General features: G+C 44.9%; 1 protein-coding gene across 2 annotated transcripts in view; it reads right to left on the bottom strand.

Annotated features, from left to right (window-relative positions):
• ATP6V0A4 (ATPase H+ transporting V0 subunit a4) overlaps window positions 1–22,583 on the bottom strand; it is a 28,382-nt gene extending 5,799 nt beyond the window's left edge. Inside the window, exons 1-17 of one of the 2 annotated variants that reach the window (XM_032689067.1) lie at window positions 22,272–22,583; window positions 20,171–20,382; window positions 19,594–19,672; window positions 18,685–18,779; window positions 17,566–17,691; window positions 17,095–17,189; window positions 15,947–16,073; window positions 15,452–15,534; window positions 10,876–10,969; window positions 9,284–9,496; window positions 8,727–8,877; window positions 7,829–7,968; window positions 7,362–7,519; window positions 6,811–6,904; window positions 4,213–4,331; window positions 3,030–3,246; window positions 1,338–1,445 (exon numbers count right to left, since the gene is read on the bottom strand). In XM_032689067.1, coding sequence (XP_032544958.1) covers window positions 1,338–1,445; window positions 3,030–3,246; window positions 4,213–4,331; window positions 6,811–6,904; window positions 7,362–7,519; window positions 7,829–7,968; window positions 8,727–8,877; window positions 9,284–9,496; window positions 10,876–10,969; window positions 15,452–15,534; window positions 15,947–16,073; window positions 17,095–17,189; window positions 17,566–17,691; window positions 18,685–18,779; window positions 19,594–19,672; window positions 20,171–20,287 — 2,016 coding nt within the window. In that variant the 5' untranslated portion in view covers window positions 20,288–20,382; window positions 22,272–22,583. The remainder of the gene's footprint in view (window positions 1–1,337; window positions 1,446–3,029; window positions 3,247–4,212; window positions 4,332–6,810; window positions 6,905–7,361; window positions 7,520–7,828; window positions 7,969–8,726; window positions 8,878–9,283; window positions 9,497–10,875; window positions 10,970–15,451; window positions 15,535–15,946; window positions 16,074–17,094; window positions 17,190–17,565; window positions 17,692–18,684; window positions 18,780–19,593; window positions 19,673–20,170; window positions 20,383–22,271) is intronic. The other variant, XM_032689068.1, reaches the window with a different exon arrangement.
• Between the last annotated feature and the right edge of the window lie 1,151 nt (window positions 22,584–23,734).

Here is a 23,734-nt window from a genome sequence, read left to right as displayed (position 1 = left end):
ACAGTCCTCTTATACAGCATAACCAAATATGGACCTCATGGCTTTGCTCAGGTTCTGTCACTCTTTATAGCTTCCAGGAGGTTTCATGGGAAGGGTCTCATGACAACATATTGTTTCCTATTGCAGCAGTAATCACTGTCACACCCACTTTATCTTTGCTTTACCTGAATGTCAGCGTAGAAAACAGACTTTGTTGCAAACATATAAATCTGAGGGAATGTAAGATGTGATCAGACAGCTAACATATGAAAATTAGGAATGGAAATATGGGGACACAATAGGAGGAAGGGAAAACCTGTCAGATGTTGCTAGCATAAAAGCAGGAGATGGAGTCAGCCGTGTTAAGCTTCCATCCAAATCCCAGAAGAATGACAAAATAAGAAATTACAGCACAGAGGCAGGGCTACAAAGGTCTCCAAGGGACCTGGCTTTCAGTTATAGGTCAGAAGTGACTGCATTGTAAAAGGTCAAGCAGCACAGCCAGTATCTCTTTCTTCAAATGGAAACATCTGTGCCCTATAAAAGGCACTCCAGGCACTAACTCTAACTACAAAGAGAAGTAAATCTTGACAGACAAGTAAAGTCCTATTAGTGTAATAAAGGAGAGAACTAATGAACAACTGGGAAACTGCAGCTGCCACAGTTATGTGCTGCAGAGCTGGGCAAACCACAGAGCCCATGGAAAGGAGGGCTCTGTTAATGTGAAGGCAATCACTTGGGGAAGAAAGCATTGCTAGAAAGCAGGCAACAGGTTTTAAATCAAGCTTCTTCTTTAAGCAGTGTTTTCTCTCCAATACCAGGACTATCAGAAATGCTCCATTTCTACAGAGCAGCTAACTGGTGGTTAGTGGTGATTGTGGACTGACAACTGAGGTCTTTGCCCTGTCTTGGCTTTACCAGAACTTCAGTCTTTCTATGATTTTGGATATGACATGTGAAAGAGCTTGATGTCAGCTTAACAAATAGGGCATGGCCTTGCGACCAAAGCTCCTGCTTCCAGGGATATGTTTCCTTCTCTGGAGATATTTAAAAGCTGACTGGACACAATCCTGAGTAACAAGCTCTAGGGGACCCTGTCTGAGCAGGGAGGATGGACTAGATGACCTCCAGTGATCCCTTCCAAACTTAACCATTCTGTGATTCTAGTTTAGATGGCTCAAACGTGTCTATACACATGCCCTTGGTGTATGTGGCATAAAGCACACTTTGAACTCATCAGCGAGAGTCTGAGATCAGAGAAGAGGAGAATTAGATCACTGCAAATGAGTTTTGGGGTCTATCTCCTCATCCTTGCCTCTGCTGTACTGAATCACCCTTGACTGATCCACATCCCTTACCATGCGCTGTGCTTTCTGGTGGTTGGCTCGGAGGATGAAAGGTTTAATTAGGAGCATCCAGGGAACAGCAATCAGAGCAAATATGACCAAGAAACTCTGCACTTCTTTCTAAAAGACAAAACAACAACAAGAGTAAAAAGTTACTTTACTTCTTTTAGCCAACCATATTTATGGTTAGAAACCTGATTCCGTAAAATGGTATTTTTTTTAATACAACAGATATACTCCCTGCTTGGTTGTGTATCTTCTGCTTGTAAGGACAGGAAAATAAATGTATACTGCTTAAGGCTCCAGAAAGCACTTCCAGACAGAGATGGTTGGAGATTTGGAGGTGAAAGGCTTTCATGCTGGAAAGGGTTAGTTTACCAAAACCCAATGCTACTGACTTGAACCTGGCTGTCCAGTGTCCCAAGGGAATGTTCTAACTGTTGTGGGAGCCAGTCAGTCTGCCTTGCTTTGATCAGTGTGGCAATGCTGCAGTAAGAGCCAAGTCATTTAAATCTTGCCCTGGATTTGCTCTAGATTTGCAATTCCAGAAGGGAATTGAATTCCCATAGCTTAGGCTCAGTACCACATTGTCCCCACAATATAAGGTGTTCTTTCAATGCAGTATGGCACCCCTATTGCTGTCCTAACATAACTGCTTGTACTTCAGGGAAAAAAATGACAACAAAACAAACAAAGAAAACCCTTAACTACAACTTCTGCATTTTCTTAAAGCTGGCTCAGACCTCAAATCACCTCATGATTTGTCTCATACAATATTGCATTCAGACTACCCAGGTGGATGGCACAGACTGTTATTGGTGGGGCAAGGAGATAGGAATCTGAGAAAAAAAAATCGCCATCTTGGGAAAGCTTTAGGTTGTTACAAAGCAAAATGTTACCCAAAGACTTTTTGAAGGCTGGGAAAACTGTGTTTTACCAAACTCCCTCTGAAGCCTTAACACAGTTACTTGGAACTGATTGGGACTCTCTACTAACTCTGACTCCCCAGCAGCCCTAAAACTGAGCTCACGCTGAAGTGCCAGAGTGTGCAACTGTATAGAAGTACGTGCACACATGTGACTGGATGCTGCATTTATTTGCATATTCTCCATTGATGTTGCTGATATAAAATCAATCAAGGAAAAAAAATAATTCCATGTTTTGACCAAATAAATAGAGATGACTTTAAAGGAAGTTTTCTCTTAGAGGAGATTTTTTTGATGGTACTTTTGTCTTTTTTTTTTTTAAGTGAACTCTCCAAAGGAGATATTTCTGACAAGAAGCTGCCATAAAATCCTCTAGGTGCTTCTATTTTTTTACATGAAGTTGTGAAATATTTTACTTTTCCAAAGAAGAAATAAGAAATTATGAAGGGAGGGAGATGTCTCTAGCATCGTGACCAGACTTCAGGACAGCACATCTGTAACACCCAGCTTTGCATCCGTAATCACCCTTCTTTCCTTTTTTCACCAAAAGTATCTTCAATTGCACCATCGTTCTTGTAAGGATAACACTAAGAATGAGGTTCTCTCTGCATCACTGATTGATAGCTTCTCTGTCCACAAGACAGTTTATACCAGTGGAATAAACTTCACTTGTGACTGAGCTTCTGAGCCTGTTCCCCATATCCTTATGCCCACTCTCCACAACACCCACTGCAAATACAAAACCAAATACAGTGGAATCAAGCTGCTTGATCCATACCTGATGCAGATACAGTGGAGCATTTGAAGTGTCACTATAATTGAACAGAAACATGTTGATGAAGTGGATGAGGATGCTTGGTGCACTCTGGGATGAGTGGACATCAAAATGACACCACTTGAAAATAATCATGAAGACCAGGTAGCCAAAAAGAGAGATGATAAAAATCATCTCTGGAATGAACTGAAGGATAATGTTTATATATTTCCTGAAGTAGCTGGAAAAAAATCAGGAAAGATAACTACAATTAATACACTAGGTATTCATACAAGTTTGCACCCAAGTATGGCAGTACTGTACACTACTTAGTCTTTGGAAAACAACCTAATGAATATACAACTGTCACTAGCCAAGAAAGAAGTCTGTAATTACAAGCTATATCAATGAAAGCTATTGTTTAAATACAAGATCTTTGTTGTACTGATTACCTTCAGATTTTTATACTTGACCTACCAGTATCTCAGCACCTCAAAACATTACTACATTGAAATAGAAGCCAATTTTCAAAAAATGGCTAGTTTACAAAGTTAGCATTATACTCTGAGGAAGGTCAGAACCAGGTGTAGTATCAGTTATGTAGGGGCAGTCCTCTCTGTCATCTGCAAACACTTCTGTCCTTGAAGGTCACCACCTCATTTCAGCTTTGGAGGGTCTCTCAAGACAATAGTGTCAGCCCCTCCACTTTACTATCATGGTTTTTTTTCTGTTGCAAAATATAGAGGCAGAGGTTTAGACACACAGACCCACAGATCCTGACCAAAGGCCCACTAAGCCAGGTGAAACTCACATCCACACATACTCGGCAAGATTTCGGTGTACTTTGGTTTAGACCAAGAGAGTTTGTCTTTTGAGAGAAAAATTGTCCATAGTGGGAGGTGCTATGTATTTTTAATTTAGTGTATTTCAGTATTTCTGCTATGTATTTTTGATTTAAAGTACTTCAGTATTTCTGCAGAATCAAGAATATAAGAAAGTTAAAAAGACAGTTTATCCAAGAAAATCCCTGCAATGTAATGGCTGTGCTTCGGACTTAGCACTATATACCAACCGCAGTGTGAGTCAGTCATTGTATGGGGCAGTTAAGTCATCAGTCAAAGATATGAGGCTTTCTTTGAATGAAGGACACTAGTTTAGTGAGGAGGGCCTGTGTGCTGCAGCAACAGGCTTGGTGAAACAAACTTACATGTGGTTGAAGAGACTGAGTATCACCCCAAAAATCATGTGCACAATCCCTATGACAACCGACATCTTCATTTTGTAAGAGTTCAGGAAAGTCAGCTTGTTTGATGCAACATTCCAGATCTTCAGGGTAAGGAGCAGAGAAAGAGAGAGAAGAACAAGATTTTCAGGTGTTTGATCAGTAACAGACTTGTGGAAGTTGTTGCTTTGACACCACCAATTTACTACCCTCAGTTATAGTAAGAAGATAACAAGCAATGGAATTCTAATTGTTCCTTATAATACTTTTCACTCTGCCAAGCTTCTCATCTAAAAAGTATAAGTATTAGCCTTGTTTAATAGAGGAAACAACAGGAATGTAATATGATTCTATGACTTTGCTTCAACCCTCCAGAAACCAATACAAAGGCTGGTAGCAGAACTTTTTCTGTGCCATTCCTTGTCTTTAGGCTGAGTCATCTTCTTAAGCAAAGATGGAAAGGTATGAGAAAATCCCTTCTGCTGCTATGGGAATTTGTTCCACCTTCACCAGAGAAGTACTGAGAGCAGAGCATTTTCGAATTTTTGTTTGAAAAAAAAAAAAGCTCTTTCCAGCTCTTTGGTCATGGAGATCAGCATATCACCTGCCTCTCTGCAGTAACTTTTCAGTTATGTTAGGACAGTAACCATATGTCTCTTCTCAGTCCTGTCTTTTTCATGCTACAAAGCTTCAGGGTTGCTTCTTCTTTCCTCTAAAACTTCCTAGAATCTCTAGTCTTCTGTTCTCAGAGACAATAAGTAGATAACACTTTCCAGACCCTAAGTATAGTACCTGAACAGAAAGGAGGAAGACAGGATTATTTGGAAGGCAAAACATTAGCTTATGCACCTTTGTCCAACATGCTTTGTCCCCACTATAGGTACAGAAGACTGCCTAGCTTCTTCGTCTCAGGGTGACTCTTTTTTTCCAGGATACACCTCAGTCATCCCACCAGGATTTGCAAAATGCAAAGAGCCATCTGTCCTTCTGGGCAGATGACATGGATAATTTCAACAGAGAAGGCCACATGGGGGCTGATGCTTCCATTCTACCCCTTCCCTGCCAGAATTTGTTTAGCCGTCCCTCCCTCTCAGCCAGGGGTCCCAGTCTCTTGAGTTGGCAGAAGCCAAGTTGGAAGCAGTAGTCTAGGTAAACCTAAATCAGGAATGTGTCATGGCAACATACAGAAAACTCAGCTGCTTCTGACATGGCTTCCTAAACTGGACTGCCTACATCCTGGGCAGAGCTTTAGAGCTGAGTTTATAAAAAACTTACTACAAGGTCAACGTCTCTGAAAAGCAGGGGAAGCCAGTGTTTCTCTGTGTGACCAATAGAAATGAGAGTGCATTCAGTAGGGAACAGAGGTTATATTGGCTAATGTGAAGTTTGAAAGAGGAAAGCATGATGTTAATAACTACATTTCAAGACATGATCAAGACAGAATGGCAAGAAAAATGCAAGGAGGACACAGAGAAAATGTGGATAAGTTAACTAATACTGGCCTTTACTTTACACTTCATACAATAAATAGACTGCATCAAAATTGGGACTTTGCCTTCAAACTGGTATCTCTGGAAGGGGTTAAATACCCAAGTAAGGAAACTGAGTCCATCAGACTGTTGATTGAGCGGAGACTGTAGCACAAGACCACCCTCCAGCAAAATCGAAGATCCGTCCTTCTTACCATTTTGCTGCTGCCTGTGCAAAACCATCAGCAATATATATCCTTAATATATATCCTTAATTGCTAAAGAAAAGCATCAGAAGGACTGATGAATGGGAAGAGGGTAGCGGTTAATGAAGTTGTATTGAATAGTGTAGGACCTGAGCATGATGTAAATGGTATGGAATAAGGGGTGGAATGTGTTGGGTTTGTCTGGGGTAGAGTTAATTTTCTTCACTGTGACTAGTATGAGGATGTATTTCAGATTTGTGCTGAACACAGGCTGGATAATATAGATGTTTTTGTTATTGTTGAGCAGTGCTTAAACAGAGCCAAGGCCTTTTCTGCTCTTTTTACTGCTATGCTGGCGTGGAAGTTAGGGGTGCTTGGGAGGCTGGAAAGACACAGCTGGGACAGGTCACCCAAATTGACCAAAGAGATATTCCATACCATGTGACATCAGGCTCAGTATATAAAGCTGAGGGGAAGAAGGAGGAGGGGGAGGGACATTTGGAGTGATGGTATTTGTCTTTCCAATAACCGTTACGCATGATGGGGCCCTGCTTTCCTGGGGATGGCGGAACACGTGCCTTCCCATGGGAAGCAGTAAATTCATTCCTTGTTTTGCTTTGCGTGGCTTTTGCTTTCCCTATAAAACTGTCTTTATCTCAACCCACGAGTTTCCAGGCTTTTACCCTTCTGATTCTCTCTCCAGTCTCACCAGTGGGGCAATGGGCAAGAGGCTGTGTGGGGCTTGGCTGCTGGCTGGGGTTAAACCACAACAGCTCTGTAAAGAACAGGCAAAGATCAAGAATTGAAAAATACAGCTTCAGGAGAGAGTGCAGGGAGCTACTGATGTACCTGGTATGTAGAAACAGGATTGAAATACAAATTATCTTAGAGCAATTTAATTTAATTACCGGATCTATTCCAAATGGATATGGATTTCCAGAGTAGACTCCTGGGACTGCTGGATCCAACTGCAGCACCGTATTTTCTAGAAGCACGTCCTTACTACAAGAGAAAAGGGAAATGACCTTTGCAGCTTAATCTCTCCATCTAAGCCTATGGTATATTTACGTGAGGTGTGCTTAGGACTACCACATGATATCTGTATCCAACTCCAACCTCTCTATGACCTGTTATCCTGCACTTGTGTGCACGTGAGTGTGTAAATGGGCCTCACACAATGACAGTCTCCATCACACTGATAATTCTCTATGCATCAGCCCTGGACACCTGCAGATTTTTATGCACATCAGTGCCTGAACAAACAGGCGTGTTCCCAAGGACTCTACATTTCCATTTCAATAGCAAGTTCATCTGTGTGTGTCAGACAAAACCTCCAATTCATTCATGACTGCATCCACAGCAGGGAGTTCTTCCCTTCCCCACACAAACAGCCTTTCTTTCCAAGCCTACGTGCTCCATTTGCTGTGCTTTCACTTCTTTCCTACATTTAGCCACTTACTTCCAAGTGTTATTTTTAAACATGGGGATGATATGCCAGGAAGAACCAAAGAAGTTGAATGATTTGGAGAAGCAGTCATTATAGATGAATCCAGTGTACATGGAGAATATGCCCATGAGCAGGATCAGGTAGCGCCCGCTGAAAAAGGTATTCCAGATCTGCAGGAGGAGAAGGCAGTGACAGCGACCAAAGTACCCACAGGTCCACCAGGTGGTGGCCCTTGGCCAACAGAAGACATGATTGCACTAATCTATGTACATACAATTATTCATAGGAGACTTTGAGTCTCTTGGGCCCATCTAGGTCTATGTGTCTCAGTAGTCATAATTATTTGCCAAATTTCTACCTCATGAGTATCTTCAAAGAATCTCCTCTCAGCCTTTGGGAGGCTGGATGTCCCCTTTATCAAATGGGGCTGATAAGCCTTTTTCTATGCTTAAAAGGTGCATCAGCTCCCTGGTACTCACCTCATTAGTGCTTTTCTGGGCCAGAAGGCTCTTCTCATTAATGACCATCCAGAGTGCAAAGCCCAGCATGACAGCACCATGGCCACAATCCCCAAACATCACCGCAAACAAGAAGGGGAAAGTAATGATAGTGTATGGAGCTGCAGGAAGCAAAGGATGAAAAGCTCAGTTCCTTCCAAAAAAAAAAAAAAGGCCTCAGCAGAGAAGCCGTCTACCCCATCAGGCCATTCCTTACAGCTGCTGCCCTTAAAGGCCTCCCTGATCCCTCCCCTACTCACCAGGCAGTCAGATCTAGTGCAGAACTAGCTTTACCATCAAAAAGATTGTCCAGTTGTATGACCTGTATCTTCCTTGAAGTTTTCTTGTCTCACCATAATAAGCACCACGTGTAGAGAACTGCATTCAGTTTTGCAACGCCATAATGTACTTGAAGTTCACTACCATGTTTCTCAATCTGGTCAGCCTCAACAATCTGAGTTAATCTGACCCTTTTCCATGGGTTCCAATTTCTAGGCATATCTTAATTTGCAGTGGTCTCTCCGAGATTTTCTACCAATGGTTTCACTCTTTTGTCAGGTCCTTTTGGCCTTTTTTGCCTCAATACAATGAGTTCAATTTACATTCGTCTTATGAACTTCATTCTTTCCCTCAGAGCTGCTACCTCACCATTTTTTCCCCATCTCATATTTGTATAGTTCATTATTCCCATCACAAGAATGGGAAGAAGACCAACAGCCAAATTCTTTGCTTGAGAAAATACATACCTATGCACCAAAGAGTTCCAATATAGTTCAGATTTCTTAATCAGCAAAGAGTACACATTCTAGGATGGTGACAGAGCTCAAAGGCTTAACTTTGGCTCATGCAAACCAGGTGCAGGTAGTTGAATGTTTCTCACCTGGGTTCATCTCCCTGTAGTTGCCCACACCATATGCGTCCACAATGTTCTGAAATCCAGCTGTGAACTTGTTGGTCCTGTTGAAGGTGGGTGGTGCCATCCTGGTGTGTATGGCAGTAAGGATAGGGGCAATCGTAGAGCCACTGCGCTCCTGCAAACCCAGCGACAAGGGCAGACACAGTCAGAGTGGCTAGGAGAGAAAAATCAGCCCCACAACACCACAATCTGCATCCAAACATGCACAGGCAGCAACAAGAAAGCTGGGCTCAGGAGTTTTATATCTCGACCCTTTCTCTAATATCCATATTTTTCTATTTTCTGTGCTATTGATTTGTTCAGGGAAAGACGCCAGTACTGCTGGCTCATGGACCAGTCACCTGCTAAGATTTAATGCTGACCTTAAACTCCCTGAGTCCAAGCGATCATACAACAACCTCAACTTAAAAAGGAGAAGGTAGCCCAGCATTATGGTAACAGACAAGTCTGAACATATGCTCAGCTTATAAACAATGCAGTTTGCGTGAGAGCTACAAGGACCCAAAATGTTGGTCTCTTACCATTCCTTGATGGAGAGCTCTTTTTATCCGGTCAGCATCAGCCACTGGGAACCAGATCTCTGCAATGACACACTGCTGGGTGACGTCGATGTTACAGCAATTCAGGATGTGGTAGATAGCCTTGATTTTCTTCACTTTGATCCCCCAGGACCACAAGTTGGCTGCTGCCTCATACAGCAGTCGCTGGCGGTGGGACTCAGTTTGTGTCATCACCTGTAAGCATAGCATAGGCAGCACTCGAGATAGGGAAGCATGGGGGGCATGATCTATTCAGTAGTTGATTGGAGAAGGCAGGTGGAAGAGGGTTGCAGAAAGGGAATGATTTGAATGAATGAGTGGGGTCTCCTGTAGGGCAGCATGTGCAGGTCTGGACACGGGAGCACTCGACACCGAGTGCACAATGCTGCTCACTAAGGACTCTCCCTGGATGGTCCCAAGTCACTATCAGCGTAGAGGAGGTCACTGGGAGTTACTGAGCTGTGGAATTGGCTCCTTACCCAGTTGCTTATAGACTTGCCACATCTCACTACACACTCCCACCCTGACATCTCCCATAGGCAGCTCTGTGCCATGAACTTGGGGTGTATCACACCCACAAGCTAGAGCCACAATGGCCCTGGAACCTCCATGCCTCATGTGGAGGCTGCTGCGATAAGTGAACGAAGGAGATAATGTGTTAGGAAGATAATCTGTGTGGTCTGCAGGTGCTAAAGAAGTTTGGCTGCCCATGATGCTCAGGAGTGAAAGCAGTCCAGTTTGGAAGCAGACTTGTGTGCAGGCTTGGTAGTCACAGGCATTCACAGAGTGGGTGACAGCAGGACCATCTCAGGCTAACAGGGTGCCCGTTCCTTCCTGCCTCAAGACCCACTAACTGTCATGTTTCAGGATACACAGGGAGGAGTCCCTCCAAAAGGTGTGAAGTCCTGATACAGTGTACAAATATATAAGCTCCTGAGCACCCATAGCAACTAAACTTGTAGTTTTCAGCCCCACAGTAAATATTGGAGACTTGTACTTCTATAACAGCAGTCTTGGGTTTCCAATGCTAATGCGATAAGCACCCCAAGATTTTGTCAGTAAAGAAAACTTAATGTAAATATAAAAGAAATCCTTAGAGTCCCCTCTGAGCCTTGTACTACAGTTGTGACTGAACAACTTTGCAAGCTGCTGAGGGCAAACCACGCTCTAAGAACTAGACTAATCTTGAACAATGTGCAATTTGGTTACAGTACCTGTAGCCTGCTGATGATCTTATATTCCACTCTTTAGCCCCATACTATAAGGTCTAAATCTTTGGCCTTTGTATGGAGAACAGCAGCAAGTAGTTTTTAAGCCACTCATGGGATGCTTTCCCCCAGCAGCTCCTGGAGGTTGTAAATGGGCAGAGCAGAGCGCAAGCACTGGCCTTTGCAGCTGGCGGGGGCACCACTCCTGGGCTGGTGGCTTCGTTCCCAGCCCCTGGCCAGCTCTGCACAGCCAGCTCCCAAAACAAGCCTGGGGTCTGGCCATGGCCAAAGGGCTTCAGGCAGGACAAGTATCTGGGCAGGTCCCACTTGCAGGGTTCAATCCTCAGTGAAGCCGCTGCCACTTACTGTGTTTAAATCCTCGATCCTTGTGTTGACTCCATCAAGCATTTCTCGGCGCTCGGTGGCAGACTCTGGGCAGGGATAGACTGTGGCACGAAATCTAGCCTCAGTAAAAGAGAAGTGAGAAACGCCATTTATTTGACTGAATTTTCTTCCTCTGTACTCTTCTCAGCTCAAAGGCAGGGAAACTGGACTTCATTCTTGACCAAGTAGTATACTCTGCTTGCATACTACACAGATGTGTCTGGTATCACAGAGAAGTCCAAAAGGGTACACTTATCGCTTCATGAGAATAAAAATCCCTTCACCTGTTCTAGCTGAAAAATACCTTCCTGCCTCAGGTGACACACAGTAGCTGATATCACACAGTGGTCAGTACTAACATGTAGGCACCTCCCTTTATGCCCACAAGCTGCTTCAAATGCAAAGAGTCCCAACAAAAGCCCACCCTGGCAAAGGCAGCCCTGTTAACACGGTAGCCAACAGATGTCCCCCTTGCACTGAGGCTGGAAAAATACCATGTCCCTATCTCTGCACTACCCTCTCGCAGGCACTGGGAGAAGGCACCAGCTGAGCTACTGCCGCACTGCAAGCAAGCGCCCTTTGTGCCGGCAGGCTGCGTAAGTAATTAACCCTTGTAAAACAAACAAACCAGGAAACAAGCATAAACAAACAAAATACTATTTCCAAGATAAAACTGAAGGAGGATGGCTGGCTCTTGGCTTCTGGTCCACCTGTTTGGCTAGACAGCTTGGGAACAAGGAAAGGATGTAGGTAAAGGTTTTTAAACACCTGAGAGTGGTATCTGTCAGCTTAGATATGCCAGGCTAGTATAAATGCTTTTATAAGCTTCCCCCCAAGGTTCTATTTGGGACATTCAGCGGGTTTGTTTAGTGTGGTATAACAAGGACTAATGTGGGATTCTAATATGTGAGTGAAAGTCTTACTTCCATGCAGGTGTTGTACACTGCTTCATCTATGGTATGCAACATGACCTTCTCTAGTACAGCTGCAAGTCACCCTGGTGTAGAGGTGCTTGCACCAGTACAGCACACTGCAGTGTCGTACAGCCACTGCATGATCCTGGTACAGCCAATTAGAAATTGGTTGCATGTCTCTCTGAAAAGTGTACAGCTACCTCTCCTGCCTGCAAAACAAGTCCCAGAGGACAATTCCTGCACCACAGCAAGCTCGAGGAGCTCCCTCTAGGACCTTGTAGATCACAAGGTGCACTGCTGCAAGACTCCGCACCTGCAAGCCTGAACTGAGCTGAGCTGCTGCAGTAACTAAAACAGCAGAGATCCCTCCTTTTTTTCCTACTCAGTTTGTTCAGTGATAGCTAGTGCTTGTACCATTCCTGCCACTTTAATATTGCCCAACAGTTCTGCAGGAAGAGATCCCTCCTCTTTACAGAGTGGGGATCTTCTGCCCACCTAAGGCAACGTGTTTCCACCATTCTGTCATGGAGGTACGCTGAGTTAGGGTTGCTGAAGGGTTGCCTTTCTGCACGTGAGCTGAATTAAAAGGCGATGTAATAGGGTCATAGGGGTCTATCCCTGTTTAAGAGACAAAAATGTTCAGGCTCTGTGTACAAATAAGCATCACTGGCTTTGTCTGAGCACAGGATATTTCACCACCTGCTCTCCAAAATCAGTTCCAGCACACACACAAGTGAGGACAGTTGCAAATTGAACAAAACATGCTGCAGTTTCCTAGCGATCAGCCCAGAGCTGTGTGTAATGACAACACGTGCTCTTCAGCTAAACTTCCCTTTCCAGAATTGAATTTCTCCTCACTCAACACCTGATATTCGTTTCCAAAGGTTATTCACCCCACCTAATTATTTCCATCTTCTTATTCTTCCCAGCTCTTAGTTCATCTTTAATAAGGATTTTTAATCAAACTTGAAAGCTTATTCCTCCATGCTGTACAGTTCCCCCGTTCCCAATAACGTTATTGCAGCAGTGCTGCTTTGATCTTTTAACAGCCATTTTGCATACTGAGTATCAGCTTTGCCCTAATGGCACACACATCTCTGAAAGCTCCAGGAGAATTCAGCAGGGAATCCTTACATCGATAAACCCAGTTTAGTATTCACATTAGCACTGAGGCAGCCACAAGAAAAGGAGGAAAAGAAAAATTCTTACATTTTCCTCCTCCCTGCTCCCTCTACATCTTTCACTAATAAATTTGTGCACGGACTTAATACTCATGAAATTGGCAGACTAATGTTACCAATTAGAGTCAAGCAGGGACTACAAGCGTAACCTGAGGCACACAGCTCTGCAAACAAATCTTAGCCCGCCTTGCAGGAGACTGGCTAAGACCAGTCCCATGATTTTTGCAGGGTATTTACTTGTCATGAATGATGACTTAGTGCTAAGCAGAAATGTCCTGCTGGGGCTGGAATGACACTGCCATTTGAATTAGGTATAGTTAACCCTGCCTTAAAGATGGCCAAGATCAAAATATCTTGGCCTGGGTACCAGGGGCAGCTGATGGTCCACAGAGCACAAAAGGATTAATACATTTAGAAACCTGCCACTCAGCAAAACGTCCTTATGTGTGTGCATATTAGCAAGCAAAAAACTTGAAAGGAAGAAGGAACATAAAGGATGATTTCAAGTGTAGCCTACTTAGCTGGCAACAAACAAAACCCAGTGCAGTAGGACTGCAAAGGGCATCCTGTGAATCTGTCTTTGGTAGGTATGTTTTCCTTCAGTTACAAGAGCCCAAGAGAAACCAGCCTAAGTTCCTTTCTGTGAGCCTACTGCCACATCCACACTAGTTCCCAAAAAATGATCATGTCATGATCCCCCTGCAGGGATCTGCCCACATGTCCAGCACTGCCTGGCCCCTTGCTCCCACCTGCACTCCACTGCAAAAGGTTATGCCTACGGTCTGGATGATTGTGGAGTCAATCAATAATGAAAATGCTGACAGGCACTGCATTGCTTGTTCTTTTACTCTCATCCCAGAAAAAAAAGTCTTGGGCTTTTGGCTGTAGGGAATTTAAAATGCTGCAGGGGAAAAAAATAATAATCCAAAATGAAGCACCTTCGGCAATGTGTGGGGTTGTTCAGTTGGGAGAAGGCTCTGGGGAGACCTTATAACAGCCTTCCAGCACATAAGGAGGCCCACAGGAAAGCTGCAGAGGGACTTTTTACAAGGGCATGTAATGATAGGACAAGGGGGAGTGGCTTTAATCTGAAATAGGGTAGGTTTAGGCTGGATATTAGGAAGAAATTCTTTATTATGATATTGGTGAGGCACTGGAACATGTTGCCCAGAGAGGTTTTGGATGCCCCATCCCTGGAAGTGTTGAAGGCTGGGCTGGATGAGGCTTTGAGCAACATGGTCTGCTGGAAGGTGTCCCTGCCCATTTGAGGGGAGTTGGAACTAGAAGCTCTTTAAGTCCCTTTCAACCCAAACCATTCTATGATTCTATGATATACAGGAAATTGTAAGCCAGAAGGAGAATGAGACTCACTGAAAGCTCAAAGACCACTGGCAGGAGCAGACTGATCCTGCACAGTGGCTATGGCAGAACTCCCTCCGTATCTGAGGTTCAGGATCAGAAATCAGTGACTGAGAACTGGGAGTCTTCCCTCAGCTGTCCGTGATTGCTTTATAGACAGATGCCCACCTCAGGAGGGCTGAATTCTCACAGGATGAGAGATTGCCCTCCACTGCCTGTAAAAGGTATCTTGAGGGCCCCATTTCTAATGCAGGAATTGCTAATAGTCCCCAGGGTTCTGTCACTTCACAGGACTGCAGTCAGTTATCCCAGCTGCATGAAAGATCTACCTGTTTTTATTCTGACTGAAGGCAGGATGTAAGGAAAGACATACCCTGAGTGCAGATATCAGAGAAGAGCAATTGCTCACCCCCTCCCTGTGACTTTCTACAGCCTACAGGCTGTCCCTTCTTGGCCAAGGGGCCATACCTGAAATGGGTTTGGTGACAGCAGATAGATCCTCTCCTCAAATCTGATTTACACTGCAACAAAGCCCATTGGTCAACAGTGTTATGAAAGAGTAACAAAATATTCAACCTGAATTATCTTTTCAAGATGCTTAACAGGGTGGAAACAAGTCAAGTTGCATGAAGCTTTCATTTCTCTCCTGGGCTCCTTCTCTGATTACACAGATATTGCTCAAAGGCCTTGGGAAAGGGTTGAATAAACTACAGCATCATCTTTTTATGAAGAAATGCAGGAAGGTTTGAGAGCAAGTTGGGGATTACCATGTTTCCAGTCCCCAAGTTCGGGCCCCTGATTTTCAGGGAAAGGGTGCTGAGTATTCCTTAAACAACAGTCCCCTTTTAGATGTTCCAAATTAAAAACCAAGCAACTGTAAGAGCTGTAAGTCATTTTGTAAAATTTAGGATCTTGATTTCTAAGTGCCAAGGTGATGAATATCTTTCATGATTAGGGGCAGAAGAGCCGAGAAGGAGAAGGGAGGTTCTGATGTCAGAGCTGACAGATGGAGATCTAATCTCTAGTTCCAAATTCAGCCAGCCTGGGCTGCCAGGTAAACACCTCCATGGGAGTCATTGTGGCTTGCCGACAAGCCTGCCTTACCCGTCACAAATCTTCTTGACTTTTTGTTTAAGCTGCTCTCCTTGATAAAAGATAATGAATACATTCTTCTTCACCTCTTCTCTCTGCAACAAATTAAAGCAGAATTTAATGCACCCAGAGTCCTGCACAGAAAAGTTGACGGGATTTTTTTGGCAGCCTCTCCGCTGGGTTGTTCTTTTCCCTCAGTCCCAGGTGAGGACAGCCACAGTCCATCTCCACAGTGGTCCCCATAATACAGCCACCCTGCTAGGCCCCACATGCATCTTAACCAGGCAGGAAAAAGAAACCACCTCGATAGCAGCAAAAGGGGAAAGCAATGTCAAAGAAACTTCTCCCATCCTGAGACTTTCCCGCTTTTCTTCTACAGGCTGCCTTCAGACACCCAGCTCCGGTGAGGCAGCTGGTGTTGCAGCACGGCCAGGGCATGAGTTTGGTTTCTGCAGGTCACAGCCATGGACGCAGGGCAGAGTAAAGCAAAACCAGGTTGGTACCTACCGTCACAGGGTCCTCCATGGGGGTGTCCATTTCAGTGTACCTCAGGTAGATATTTCCCCTGCAGGCTCTCCACAGCAAACGCTCAAAGGGTATCATCCTTTCCCTCCTTATTACCCCTGCCGTGAATCTGAGCGGAGTTACAAGATAAATAAATTACAAGCCCACCCTAGGCCTTTTAGGACCTTGGTAATGCACACAATTTTACAATCTCATGTTTTCTAGCTCGGGTTCTGCTGCTGCTGCAGGCACTTTTAGGAAAAACTTCCTTCCTCGAGCCTGGCTTTTATGTCAACCTACTGATTTAATTCTATTGTTCTTTCCTTAAAAAAAAAAAGACTTTCCTAGATCAACAGGTGAAGGAGAAGATACAACTCTGGCCAGAAATGGGGGAATGGGTAGATGCTCAAAGTCACATGAACAGAGAGTGCCTGAATTACAGAGGCAGGAGAGAAATTTTGAAGCAGTGCTTTATCTTTACTGTCTCCTGTTTTCCTTTTCCTGGAAAGCATTAGACTTCACCTCTGAAGTGCAGCATGACACGTTGGTATACAGCCACCAAGGCCAACACCCTGCAGACATAATCTCTGCTCATAATGGAGTTGAACAGGATTTCAGAACAACCAGTATAAGCAGCTAAAAACACCTGGAAGAACAGCAGTGAGTTTCACCACAGCTGTCTGATGTGCAAGGGAAAGCTGTTTGAGTATATGCTGTCCACCAAACTGCCATCAGCAATATACACAGTGGTGTTTCAACTCCCCTAACTCTCACTCTTAGAGCAACTTCCTATCACTGGCAAAGCCCAGTGCAATCCCATGGCTTTTTGCTGTGGTTAGACACCCATGCCTGGAGTATCCAGATGTTCGAGCCCAAAAGTCACAAGTGAGATACTGTAAGACAACAATTTTCAGTCAATACCTTTTTGCTAAGGGGTCACTGGAATTGGTCCATTTGTCCCACTGACCCATAACCTGACCAAAGTTTCAATGACAATTTCTGAGGGCACACTTTCGACTTCATGAAACAGCTATACTGAAGAGGCTGGTGAGCAACCTCTGCTAAGAAGCTGAAGGAAACTGTGCCAATGTCACAGCAATGCAGCACAGGTGGGAAGTCTGGCCAAGCTGTGGCCCATCACCAATACACACCCCAGCTTGGCAGCAGCAGCAGCAGGAGTGCTTCTCAGCTCCAGCAGTCCAGATGTGTCCTCACTGAAGAAATCATCCGGCAGATTGGTTTCTGCCTGGAAAACATTAGTTTTAAAAAGCACTATTCAGCACTGCCAGTTTGAAAACTATATTCACATTTTTCTCCTGACATTTTTTCCCCTAAAGGTATCTTTCCACAGAGGTTTAGACCAAAGGAAAAACAATAAAAGTAAATTATATCTTAGCAACTGAAAAGCATAAATGCCATTTTCAAAGAGATCTGGGAGCCAAGTTCTTAAGCCCCACTGACTTACAGAACAATGCAGGCTCCAAAGTGACTGAGGTGCTTTTGCAAACGTATCTTACTGGCTTTTGACTGAAAATTAATAACAGCAACGTACATCAAATGAAAGTGTCAGTACTTTTAAGAACCTTCCACATCTCTGCTGGAAGAACAAAGAGGCCTCTCACCTCAAAGAAGTCCTGGGTTTTCTTCAGCAGATGTTTGAGCTCTGTCAGTTCAAGGAAGTTCTGCTTCAGTGTTTGCTGGTTCTGGTTGGCTTCCAGAAGCTCGGCTTCAAGTTTCTCCAGCACTGTCTGTTTAGGGTCCAAGCACATCCAGAAAAACTCTGAAGCAGACCAATGGCCCTTTATCAGGCTGATACCAAATAGCAAACTACATATTTTTTTCCAGGGGAGAGTGCAGAAATATTCAATGAGTACTTTGATAAACCCTTTTTGCAGGAAGATATTCACCAAGGCTAATGCATCAGGTTTACATTTCCGGCATTCCCTACTGGGTGTGTTGTCCTCTTCTGACATTAGAGTTCTGATGCATCTGACCCAAGCACAGGCAGGTAAGTGGGTGTGTTGGGTAAGTACCTCAGCGTGTCTCAGTGTCTCTGTGGTTCCTCACAGGACATGTCAGACCGCAGGCTGGCTGGATGTCAGTCTACAGGCCAAAAGTTAGATGAGGATGTGGGCCCAAGAACACACTAGGAAACCAGCTTGCTTGTGAAGCTGAAGCCCTTGGTAAGCATGATTTGTCTTCCTAGTCACCCACTTGTACAGTATTTTTAAACTACCCTGTCAGTAAACTTAAATTCCAGCTGGGCTATAATAAAGCATCCCTTGAACATCCAAAAGCAAGGCACAGATATTTGTGTCAGGTCCCAGCATTACTATATCACAACCACGCTCTCACCAGGACGGACAATCCTGGGTTTTTTATTCAATGAAGCTGGTTCTAACATCAGCTCTCCTGGTAAAATACCCAAACCATTCTTATTCTCTCCTACAGGATGATAGGGGCATTCTATGAGAGTGATACTTTTCCATTAATATGTGGGACCTGAGGGGTGTTTCACAGGGGATGGTGAAAAGAGTGGGGTCCTTTAGGAACATGCCAGTAGGACCAGCCTTAACCTAACAGCTGAGAGAGCAGCTCGGGGAGCACCTCCTCAGGCAGGGAAAGCTGTGCCAGCTTCAGATACCAGATCCTTCCTTGCAAGGCAGGGCTCTATTGAACACATCACACAGACATCCCAGTGCACCACCTCTTCTCTCCTTGGTGCACTCCAAATTCTGTACCTCCATATCAATCATCTCCCGAGGCAGGGGGGTCTCTGGGTACTTTTCTCGCTTGACGATCTCAACATCGTCTTCCATCTCATTTTCCAGAAAACCTACAAGGAAAGGACACATAAATCTCAATACAGAGCCACCCCTGCTTCATCGTCCTGGTCACCAGCTCGTTGCTCAGCCAGGACCGAGGTGCCCCACAGAGGTGTGACAAGATGCAATGATATACAAGGGCCGTCATCACAGTGCATATACACAGATGTCAAGAAATTACACCCAGTAACCTCCTTTCACAGTGAAGAGGCTGTTTCTTCTGAAGTCGTGGTGGCCACTCCCACCTGGAGAGCCCTCAGCCCCGCAACAAGTAGCATGGCCCCCTTTATTTGGGGCAGTGAGTAAGGCACACAGAAAGCTCAGGTTTCTCTCCTTTGCTCCTACAATGGCAAGTGCAGTCACCGTGGCTACAGTGGGCAACCAGCGTTGTGGTGGGGAGAGTGCAGAGCTCCCAGGACACATGTCCACAGGACAACAGGCATCATGGGCTCTGCTGCTGGGTTTTTAAGGACTTATTCCCTGGGTCACAAGAAGTGTGTGTGCCAACAGCTGGTGCACTGGTGTAAGAGTGAGGTTATTTGGATTAGCCTCCTGCCCAGCTCCAGATTTATCTTGTGATTTTATAAAAGCTAATTAACGTCCTTTCAGTTCAATTAACCATTTTCAAAACAGGGGCAATAATTTATTGCCCATATGGGGTGAAGTGGTAATTAGCTGACGCATGGAAAACATTTCCAGGGGCTCAGATGAAAACATCACCATTTTGCCACTAATTCTGCTCCCCAGTGTGAGAGCACTTAAAGAAATAAATCCCACACCACCAGTTGGCAGGAAGCCGACTGCATTTGACAAGCATTTACTTACGCAGGATCCTCTCCAAGGATTCGCACCTTCTCACTTCATTCACAAACTTTCTCTGGAAGCTGTTGACATTCACATTCAGCTAAAAACAGGAGGGAAAACAAGCCTGGGGCTGAAGGCTGCACACTGCTGTGCTCATTTTTAACATCAGCAGAGAATGAATGCCTTTGGTGGCAGATGGCAAACACCGCTGGATCTGAGAGGCTTCTAGTGGCAGGGTGACACCATGAGCTTCCTTATGGCCAGGGACATGGTGGCCTTACACTAGGTTCATTGCCCCACAACCTTGCTGTGACAGCAGGAGTCACAGAGGGACTCTCATCGAGAGAGCCCCTCTTTTCTGGTGATGGAAGGAATTGTTCTACTGTTGTGTGGAGGGCATGCAGAGTACTGGATGGGGGGGACTCAGGGATGGGGAGGTTCTCGGCATCATAGTTGTTTTTCAGATCAGCCTTGGGGAAGTCCCGTTTTCACCATGGACTTTTTGGCCATCCTCCAGATGCACCTTTCCCAAGTGCTTTGAGGGAAGGACAAGCACACCACAGGGCATATCTCAGCATGACAGCCAGGCACTACTCACATCTCTGAACTGGACCAGACCCAGCTCCCCAAGCTCAGCCACGCAGCAGTAGGCAGCCTCCACCTGAAGGAAGAGCTGCATCAGGCTCATCTCCTCACTCCGGAAGACCGAGGCCATTTTGCCCACTCTCCTCTGACTTGGATGTCCGTGAGAGTCTTTGTGGCAGCAGCACAGTGTTCCTTGCCCAGGGAGGTGCCAGAAGGTGCCAGGTACTGCAGGAACATTGGAAATCACTGAGTCAAAGTGCTAGGAGATAAGCCAGTGCTGCCCATCATGTCCTCCTAAAGGGTTTCTTCACCTCCTAAGAGCCTTCTTGAACCCACATGAGGCTTCATCCCACCAGAGCAGTGATAGGTGCTAAGGGGAAAGAGGGGAGTCACCACTCCCCTGCGACAGATGATGAGAAAATACCCTCCCCTGTCCTCTGCTGGACCTAAGACCCCTCAGACCACTGCACTCAAGTGCTTTAGTTGGGTTTTGGATGCTGAGCTTGTAAAGGACTGAATTTCTCTTTGCCTTAAACACAGAGACAAAAAAAATTAAATCATTAATTTCATCTTGCAATTAGACAAGTGAAAGAGGCCTGACTGGTTTTTATCACTTTCACTGGTAGTGTGAATGCATCGCAAACACATCTGGAGCACATTATATGGGCGTGAGAAGAGCAGTTTATTGTATTTAAATTAAAACAACCTTTGAGGTTTCAAAATAATTTTCTCCCCATAAAGGACTGTTTTCAAAATGAGATACATGAAATAACATGTATTAACAAAAGTTCCTCTCATCTCTATGCTTCTTATTATTTACCCAGAGTAACCTGAACGTACAAACTGCCTTTGGTTGTTCTCACACAAAATTAACTGATTAGCATGCACAAACACGGTAATTATCCTTTCTCAGAGAAAAACATGCAAGTAGATACACTTCTTGCATGCATTTAATTTTGTAGCAAGCTTACATTTTATAAATAGCAAAACAAAATCCCTTTACAACCTCACTTCTATTTGTTGACAGAGATGGCAATTCAGTTGTCTTTAATGCCTTCTCTCTTCATAAACCTTGTCTTTCAGCATTTTTTAAAAACTGTGGATTCTATGAATTTTCTTTATAATATATGACAGATTTATCTTAAATATCAAAGAAACATTTTGCAAGATATTAAAGGCTTTTTTGACAGCAGCACCATTGTCACAAATCTGCATTTACTCAGTTGTCCTGTGAGTTTTCCTTGTCTTACTTTCTGTACCCATTCACTCAAAGATTTAAGATGCTGAAAATACAATATATGACAACTAGCAGCTTGTTAAAAGAAAACATCATGTGCCAGCTCCAATAAGTTGAGTAAGGATATAAATTTTAAATTGTTTAGACATTTTTCAGCAAACTGTATTTTTCACAGGGAAAAGAGACAAAAGCTACAGTAGTCTTCCACTGCTCATGCAATTAAGTACATCTCATTTTCAAAAAGTTTAAAAGATCATCAAAATATCTTAATTTCTCGAGACTGAAAAGTGTGAAGAAACAATAATTTAAAGCAGTTTGTATTTCTAAACCTGCGGTTAGCTTCCATAGAAAAATGTTACACCTTTAGAATTAAAAGGACAAAGCTCAAATGAGTTATTTAGAAATATCTTCTTTAAAATGCTTCTAACCATCAAAACCAAGGGTTCTATTTTTCCTTGGTAATCAGTCAGTGAAAACCCCAAAAGCTCACTTTCATCTTAATTTGGAAGCGGGGGGGGGGGGTGGGGGGGGGGAAAGAGAAACCTCTTTCCAGCCTGGAAACCCTTCCCAGCCCCACTCCAAGGAAGGCAGAGTGTTCGCCCCTTATCCACTCGTACAAATGCAGGAGGCTCGCCCAAAACCACTTGCTGCCAGCCATGCCTCTACCAACACAACCTCCCCCCCCTCCGCTAGCCCCCCCCCCCCCCAAGTTTTCCCTTTGGCAGAAGAACAGTTAACTGAGGAATCACTCACACTTCCCCGGTCGCTATTTCCCAGCATTGCACTGCATTAAAACGCATTAAAAAGCACAGGGTTTCGGGCAGGGTAGATCCCAGGGCTGTAAAGCTGCTTTGGAGAAGGTGTCTCTGGGATTTACCTTTCAGCCACCACGCTTCTTTCTGTCAGCCCCTCTGCCCAGGGCAGGGGGGAGCTGTGCCCTGGTTTTGCCAGGTGTCCGTCAGGGGATGACAGCGGGGCTGTGCTCTGGCATCGCTGCGGGCACCGCGCCGGGCGAGGAGGGCGGCGAGCGGAGCGCCCTGGCCACCTGTCCCGTCTCGCACAGGGCACGACAAACCTCTTCTTTTAAGGTCAAAACTGGTCTGGACCAGAGAAGGGAAACCCTTTCTATCCCTAAACAATCCCCAGGTGGACTGGACCCAGCGCTGTCTGGCTCGGTCACAACCTCTGTGTCAGGTCTGTGACAAGTGCGAGGTGTTTTGCGGCTTGTTGAGACCAATAACAGATGGGGCAATGCCGGCTCACACCGCCCCGGCCGCCCGAAAACGGGCGAGAACCTTCGAAACCTGCTGTGTGTGGGGGGCCATAAACCCGTAAGAGCTTATTTGCAAGCTCTGGATGTCAAGCAGGTGGAAAACTTCTGCGCTGTTTCTCGCGGGTTTTTCCTCGCTGAAGGCAGTCTGGGAAAAGGCAGGGGAACAATGGGAGATTAATGATTTTTCCTGCCGCGGGGGGACGGGCAGAGCGATACAGGAAAGAGAGGGCTGGGAGGGCAGGGGCTCTGTCAGCAGAGCTGTGCTAACCTGGGGCAGTACTGGCAGGGAACTTGATTCTCACCCTTTGAAATAACAAATGCTGGGGGGAAAAGTGGCTTTATAGACTTTTTGCCACTTCAGCTGCTAAAGCAAAGGCACCAGAGAGAAACTTGGCCCCTTCTTAAACCAACGTCTTATCTCCCACTGAGACAGAGGAGGCAGGGTTTCACCCTGCTGAGTAAGGCTGGCTGGGTTACTAGTAAATCTAGCACCCAAAAGAAAAAATTAATCTCAAAAGGAGAGCTAATGAAAATGCATGGCTATATACAAATTGTAAAGTACCCCTTAAAGAAATGCTTTCTCAGGCCTGTTCTTTCTGAGGTATCCAGTAACCCTGACCCAACAAGCCCAAGGATATAGTTTGCCCAAGGGAACACTACTGAAAAGAGAGCAACAGCAGAGGGTTTCCCAGCACAGGGGGTTTCTATTCAAAAGCAACAAAGAGTGGTCCCACTTGGTAAAGTCAACCAGTGTGAGAGGGGTCCTGCTGGCTCAAATCCAGCTGCCTCAAGCTGTTTGACTCAAAAATGAGGTATTAAAAATTATAAGGTAGGCCTAAAAGTTGCATTTTACTCAGCAAACCACCCAGCTGAACTGATCGTGGGGCCCCTTGGGCTCCCACCCACTGTGGCTGCACTGTGCTCCTCCTATACCAGCCACTGCCCGCAGTCAGTTCTGCTTTCTCTATCAATTCTACCAAAGAAAGGCAGTAAAAGCTTTCTGCTGGGAAATTGGAAATTTTCTTGGTAAGGCAGATGTGAAGTCATTGCTGTCGACCACACAACTA

Source organism: Chiroxiphia lanceolata, chromosome 5 (genome assembly GCF_009829145.1).
Source record: "Chiroxiphia lanceolata isolate bChiLan1 chromosome 5, bChiLan1.pri, whole genome shotgun sequence".
In the NCBI taxonomy this organism is placed as follows: Eukaryota; Metazoa; Chordata; class Aves; order Passeriformes; family Pipridae; genus Chiroxiphia; species Chiroxiphia lanceolata.
This window is presented reverse-complemented; position numbering and strand designations above follow the sequence as displayed.